The sequence below is a fragment of the Caloenas nicobarica genome, chromosome 16 (assembly GCF_036013445.1).
Source record: "Caloenas nicobarica isolate bCalNic1 chromosome 16, bCalNic1.hap1, whole genome shotgun sequence".
NCBI lineage: Eukaryota > Metazoa > Chordata > Aves > Columbiformes > Columbidae > Caloenas > Caloenas nicobarica.
The window spans coordinates 12,619,208-12,626,352 of record NC_088260.1 but is presented as its reverse complement, the minus strand read 5'-3'; the positions used below and the strand labels follow the sequence as shown (position 1 = coordinate 12,626,352).

The 7,145-nt window shown below is 43.4% G+C and overlaps 1 protein-coding gene across 1 annotated transcript; it reads left to right on the top strand.

Moving 5' to 3' along the window:
* The first annotated feature begins 20 nt into the window (after positions 1-20).
* On the top strand, positions 21-5,962 carry SPRING1 (SREBF pathway regulator in golgi 1). The gene is made up of 5 exons (XM_065646369.1): positions 21-313; positions 945-1,101; positions 2,358-2,509; positions 3,016-3,129; positions 4,183-5,962. The coding sequence occupies exons 1-5, from the start codon at positions 203-205 to the stop codon at positions 4,264-4,266; spliced, it is 618 nt and encodes a 205-aa protein (XP_065502441.1). The 5' UTR covers positions 21-202; the 3' UTR covers positions 4,267-5,962.
* The last annotated feature ends 1,183 nt before the right edge of the window (positions 5,963-7,145 follow it).

Sequence of the window (7,145 nt, the reverse complement as noted above, 5' to 3'; positions counted from 1 at the left end):
ATCCGCGGGTTCCGCCTCCCCCGCCCCGCGGCGGGCGGAAGCGCTTGGGCCGCGCTCTCCGGGAGGCCGCCCGGGCCCCGCTCTCGCTCTTTCCTCTCTCTGCCTGAACCGGGGATGCCGGTCCCTGCTCAGCACTGTCCCCTGCGGCGGGCGAGCGCGGCGGCGGGGGGCTGAGGGTCCAGCCCGCGGGCTCGGGGCCGCCATGGTGCCCTGGGGAGCGGTGCTGTGGCGGCGGCTGCTGAGGAAGCGCTGGGTCCTCGGCCTCGTCCTCGGGCTCTCCCTCGTCTACTTCCTCAGCAGCACCTTCAAGCAGGTCAGTGCCCTCCCCGCAGCCCCCGGCGGGACGTGCGGGCCCCGGCCCGGCACACTGCGGGGCGGGTTAGAAAAATCCCTTCTCCCGGGATTGCTTTTGTTCTTCGAGTGCTGTCACTGAACTCCTGGGATATGTTTGCCCTAAGAATTACATCGTTATTATTAAATAAAGCCAAGAGCTGAAAAAGAGCCAGGAGTGATATTATATTTGACAGCAATAGTGTTTTGAGCCAAAACTGGGGAAAAAAAAAAAATCTCAAAGCGGCCTGATTGTTCTGTTGTAATATCTGTTGTGAACTGTAATTCCACTAGCAAAGGGCTTGGAAAAGAGAAATATGTGTAGCTGTGGCTATTTAATATATGCTGCTTTTGTGGTTGTAGTAACGGAGTTTGGCTGTGTGAGCTGATCTCATAGTGAACCTGCACACCCCTGTTTTATGGGGTTATGTTGCTCTCATGCTGCGTGTAGCAACAAGTCAGCTACTGCAACTCATATGTTGCTTACTCCATTGTGCGTTTCCCATGCTGTGGAGCTTACAACTACTAAGCGTTTTTAACTCTGGGAAAAGCACGTGGACTGGAAGGGCAGAAGGAACTTGTGTGTTTGGTGGCATTGCTGTCTTTCCTTGCAGGAAGAAAGGACAGTGAGAGATCGGAACCTCCTCCAAGTGCAAGAGCACGAGCAGCCGATCGTGTGGAAGGTGAAGTTCAGTTCGGGAAACGGCAGTCAGCTGAGTAACCAGTGCAGGAATTCTGTGCAGGGGAAGCTCCTCATTACAGATGAACTGGGTATACTTGACACTAAGAATTTATTCTGCGTATTGCAGTGTTGAATGTTTGCCTGTCCGATTATTGATGGCACTTCCTAGCAAGAACTGTGCTTTATTAAGGCATTCTTACTGCAGAACCTCAGCTGTTGGCATTTTATTCTCAGACTGGATTAATTTTGCTATAGCTGCAGGTTCTGCAGATTTAATTTTGTGCACAGCAGGCTTGGGTCCAGCTGGACTCAGCTTAGAAGTGTGGCTCTACTGTTTCCAGGACCACCTTAGACTCAATGATCTCCAGTCACCTTTGCACAGAACTCAAACATTGAGTCCTGCTAAATTTAGTGTGGTTGCTTTCAGAGCTGTTTGTACCTCCCTGCAGTGTATTCCTACTGCCAGGTATGTTAGGGAGAGTAATCAGGGACACCTGATTGGCCTTGTGTGGAGGCACCTCAGGACTGGTGTAATTAGTGCTCAGTCACAGTTAACAGGCTCACCTGACCCTTGTAAACCCAAGGATATCTCTTGCAGGCTCTCAAATTAATCACTGGTTTTAAGTGTATGGAGCCTTTTTTGCCATCTGCAGACGTGCCTGTTGCACAGACACTGGGCCTTTCTTGACCAGAAATCAAGGCTGTAGAAAAACCACCACATCATCTGTGATTTGCATCAATATTAAGTTTAAGCACTACTTGAAATATGCGTACTGCTGATTCACTAAGGCCTCTGAAATCAGATTTTTCACGGTCTAACACTGTGGTAGTAGTTTCCCTAAGGACATACACTGTGGTTCTATACTATTAAGGATTCCTCTCAACAACGAACATTACAGCTATCCTGCATGGATAAATTTAAGTCTCTTCATATGGAACTGTAAAGAGAATTATCCTGACGCAGACCAGTTGAAAGAACGTATGTCATAGATTTCTCCAGTACAGTCATCACCGATCACCTTTCCCCTTCCGATCACTACAATGAATGATGTTGAAAAGAATCGGACCTTAAGTATTCTGCATTTAAAGACTCCTACTGTATGTGCAGCATAGTAGAGTAGGTACAAAATAGTTGTACAGATAACACCAGGTTGTAGTAAAACTCAGCTCTATGTCCAAGTGTTATTTCAAATAATTGCTAGTTAGGACTTCAGCCAAAGAGAGAGGATCATAATCTACTAATGATAAATAAGCCTGTTCTTAAGTAATGTGAATCTTACTACAGCATTTCTACAGAATGTACAAACAAGTACCTCTTGTCAGTCCTACTGTTTTTGTTTTTCAGGATACATCTGTGAGAGGAAGGACCTACTGGTCAATGGCTGTTGTAACGTCAACGTGCCCAGTACAAAGCTGTACAGCTGCGAGAGCTGCCTTCCCAACGGCTGCTGCAGCGTGTACGAGTGCTGTGTGTCCTGCTGCCTGCAGCCCAGCAAGGTGCAGTGACTCTCCTGCTTTTTGGGTGCTCTCAGGTTCCTATGTGGCTAAAAGCGCTTGTTTGTGAGGAGCTTTTCCCTTAGAGGGGACAGTTCCTTTTCTTGGAAGGATGAGGAAGGCCTGCAAGGATCATATGGCAAGCTATACATAAAGCTTTTAAAAAAAAAAAAAAGTTCTTCTCACCTTTGAGAGGAAATACTGGGAGCCTGGCAAAATGTTTCACCTTCAGGGGAACTGCATTTGCTGGAGAGAAATGATTGCAGAAAAGCTACTCTAGCCAGTATCAACTTTGCAATTTGTACTTCCCTGTATTCTTTTCTTCCTACTGCTGGGGTTCTGTGACGTATTAACCTTGCAGTGCTTGCTAGAAAATTTAAGTGGAGTTGCTTACTATTCCTCTGATTCTTGAGCTGCGTAGGTTAAGGTGGACTTTGGTTACTCCTTGCTAAAGTATGATGTTTGTGGGGGTTTTTTTGTTTTGTTATCTTTTTTGCTAACCGTTTTAGCAACATCTTCTGGAACGTTTCTTGAATCGGGCAGCAGTTGCTTTCCAAAACCTCTTCATGGCAGTGGAAGATCGCTTTGAGTTGTGTCTGGCAAAATGTAGGACCTCATCACAGGTAAGACACCAGTACATGTTCAGGGCTCAAAAATGGAAAAACACCTGAAAAGTGCCATTGAAAAATGGGCCTTGGTCCTATGAATTTCTGGTCTGTTGTGCTTGCATGCATGCGGGCGTTTTCGTAAATGCTGAAGCTATGCCTAAGAGCTAATCTGAAGGCAATAGTCTGATTTTTTTTTTTTTTCAAGGTGAAATAGCAGCATCAGCAGTAAATGAAGGGCAAAGTGCATATTTAGAGCAGGATGACTTCTACACTGTCTTTAGGAAAGAGATGCTTAACTAAAAAGAGACCAGCTGAGTTCAGTGACTGGTGAAGATCTTGTAAGGATGAAAACTGGGAGGGTTGTTCCCAGCAGCTTCAGAATGCTATTTATGGTATCTCTTTAAACTTACCATATGCTGACAATCATCTGCATAGTAACTCAAAGTGTGTTGTAATTTTTTTGCTTTTTAAGAAGAGTGGGGAACTTCTGTTACCCATGTGATTTTACCAGAGTTTTTGGTCTAAGCGAGCACTGGCCCTCTTAAAAAGTGCTGCTGGAGATGTCATGCAACTTGAGTATTTAATATAGCAATAGGGATAGATTGCAAATGAAAGATGTCGTGCCAAATGTCTTTGAGGCTGCTTTTTTTTTTCTTTTTTTTCTTTTTTTTTTTTTACCCACAGTATCTGAACTGTAGCTTTATCAAGAAAAAAGCCTGCATCTCAAGTAGGAACTTCATTATGCCTGCTTAGGGCATTTGACAATACTGCCTAAGTGTATATGATTTTTTTTTTTTTTAAATTTAGAATCTGTTCCTACCTACTTGGATAGTCTCCTGAAAAGGAGGTTCTGGGTGTGGTTCAATGTTAATGTGCTATATTATAGCAACTGTCTTATGTGGTAGGAGTGTGGTGATGTTTGACTCCAGATGATACTCTAATGTGCAGAAGAATTTTGGAAATGTTTTGCATATGTATAAAAGCTCTGGGTTTTGGCCCTCAGTGAAGGGAGGATGTATTATTTCAATATGTGTGTATTGTTAAAGCTTCTCTTCTTGTTCCTGACAGAGCGTGCAGCATGAAAACACCTATAGAGATCCAATTGCAAAATATTGCTATGGCGAATATCCCCCAGAGCTTCTGCCTGTTTGAAAGCTGCCTGATGTAAGCAACAAAGAGGAGGAACTGGAGACTGGAATCCAAAAGAGCAAGACAACAGCTGGTGCTTTACAGGAGCCTTGGTGTAAATGGCTTATGTTGTTTCTGGGCACAAACCCAGAGGTGCACGGTTCAAGCAGGGGACTTAAATTCTTCAGGATTTAATCCTTCTTCAGTTTGTTATGCACCTGCTTTAGCGTACTAGTACTGTACTAGAGTGCTAGTACATTCTTTTAATACTTCCCCTAAATTTTAGGATGGACAGAGTTGATCTAAGCTATAAAACACCATACAAAAAAAAAATCTATTGTAGCTTTGTACATAGTGGTTCAATTGTGTCTCTGCAGTCCAGACACTTTCCAGAGTAACAGTAATAATAAGAGGATTTTTGCTTTTAGAGGGTAAAGCATGCCCGTTGTGCTTCTCTCTCTGGAGCAGTTCTTGCCATGCAGAGTATACACTGCATATGTAATTATGAATTATTTATTCACTTTATATGGATTACTAGCTGCAAGTATTGATGCTTTGCATGGCTAGTGGTTGATGTCTTTCAGTCCCTGTTTCGTTATGTCAGGTAGAAAGGATGTTTTAGATCCTGACTAAAATTGGCTGGTTTTTTTTCCTCCTTAGTCTGAAGGAATTGTATGGGGATTTGTCACTATAGTGCTTATGTTCCTCTTAGTGAGTTTAAAGCATTCCAAACTCCAATGGAGTTGTTATTCTGTCAAAGTCCCATAGCATGACAGAAGAGCAGGGATCTGGCTAGGATGGGATGTTTATTGCCTCTAAACACTTCCCTTATTTCTCTGCAACAGTTTCCTCGAAGAGGAGTCTTAGTCTTCTAAACAGCTCTCCGCGTTCTGACAGGCAGCACTGATGATTTGTTTGAACTTGTTCAGGCCTCAGTAATTCAAATGTAGTGCATTCCTGGTTGTGCAGGAGGCAAAAGGGTGGAGTTGTTCTAGGATTTCAGTTTAATGATGTCCTTGTGCATTAAGTAATTAGAATGTCAGAACATGGTGCAAGTCTTTCTTTGAGGACAACTGTGTTGCATGAGTTCAGTTAAACAGTCGTGATGGGTTTGGTTGCTGTTTGACATACTTGCTACTCTGGAATTTCCGTGTGATCAGAATGGCACTAGCACAGGGTTGGTTCTCCTAACTCTGTAAAGCTCCAGGTTAAACTGTCTCACTCTTAAGGCCACTCAGCACTGAAAAGATGGTTAGAGAAACTGTCAAATGCTGACTAAATTTGTGCTCCCCCTGCAAGTCACTGTTCCAGCACTTCATAACTGTTTTCCTTGGGTAAGGCCTTCAGGTTGGTCTGTTGTAGCATTCCTGCTGAGATGTTTTCCAGCACTTCACGTTGTTGCACCGTGACTGATGAGATCGAGACACTGATGGTTTGCTCTTGCTTTCTTTTCCCACTTGGTGTTAATTCCTTTGCGGGTGATGCCGCTGCTTGAAGCAGTAATCATAAGAAATCATAAGAACCAATCTAATTCAGAAAACATTAGTAGGAATTCTTGGCCTCTTTCTCTTCTAGAAAAACAAGATGTGATCAGAAGTGCATTGTGACCATTGTCCGTTCAGTGGGACAGAAAGTGCATTTTCCCTCCCTGGCTGTTGAGCTGTTCAACTAGTGTTTGTACTGTATGTTAAATCATTAAAAAATTATCTGTGTTCCAAAATACTGCCTGTTCTCATGTCTTTCCCTGAATTACAAGACGACTGTACCAAAACACAAGTTTGAGGAATGCAGCAGAGCAGAGGGGCACTAATTTGAGTATGTGTAGTAAAGGTAAGCAAGTAGAGGGAATTGGGAAATTTGATTTCAATCTAAGAAAAGCGCACACTTCTCAGTGGTGCACAGACAGGTCTGGCCCTTTGCAAAAGTGGATTGAGCAGGGGAAAAATTCAAATGATTGCTTCACATTGTGAAGATATGGTGAGAAATGTCAAATCTGTGTTTCTTGGTAATGCTCCTGTGTGGTTTAAGTGATGTCCATCCCTCTGGCATTCTGTGGTTGTCAGTGGCTGCCTGACATCTCTATTTGTGAGACAGACAAGACCCTCAAGTTGTTGATCTGTGCTTGGCAGCAGATTTAATGAGAGCATTTAATGGAGCGACCAGCTCTGCTTATCTGCACGGAGGTCAGTGCTGGGGATAATTGAATGGGTTGTGTACTCCTTGATTTCTATAGTTCACAAGAAAATTAATGCTAGTGAAAAATGGTAGCAGCTGACATCAGTGAGGAACAGGTATAGTATTTGCCTGTAATCTATGGCAGAGGGGCAAAGCAGTAACTGCCACATTAGCTCAATTTAAGCTTGAGCCATTGGCCTCGAAAGAATCAGCTGTACTGCTCCACTGGGATGGTACATGGAGAATTGCATAAAAATTCTTATTGCGACAGGCTGGAGTTCTGAAAAGGCAAAAGCAGACTTGTGGCTTGAGTCCAATGCTAAACAGTTGATGAGTTTGGATCACAGCTTCTGCATTCTCAGAATCTCGCTCATTGTAGTGGCAATTCTTCACTCTTATCTCCTGTATGCTTTCAGGCTCCAATTGCTTGGAGAACTTTCTTAGAAACTATGTTAGTGATCAATTTTGGCATATAAAGCACTAAGCACAGCAAATCCTAAACATGAGTCTTTGTTCTGACATGCTTTTAAAAAGCAAATGCCTTTTACTTTTTTTTTAACTTGCCATTTAGCTGGACAGGCTTGAGCTTTAGGATTTGTTCTGTCTTGTGCTGGTCTCTTAAACTGCAAACATTCTAGATCCTTTAACCTAGCACCATAATGTGATATTTGTTCTTCAGTTGTTCTAGTCAAGCAGAGGTGGGGGAGGAGGTGAAAAGGAATTTTCTA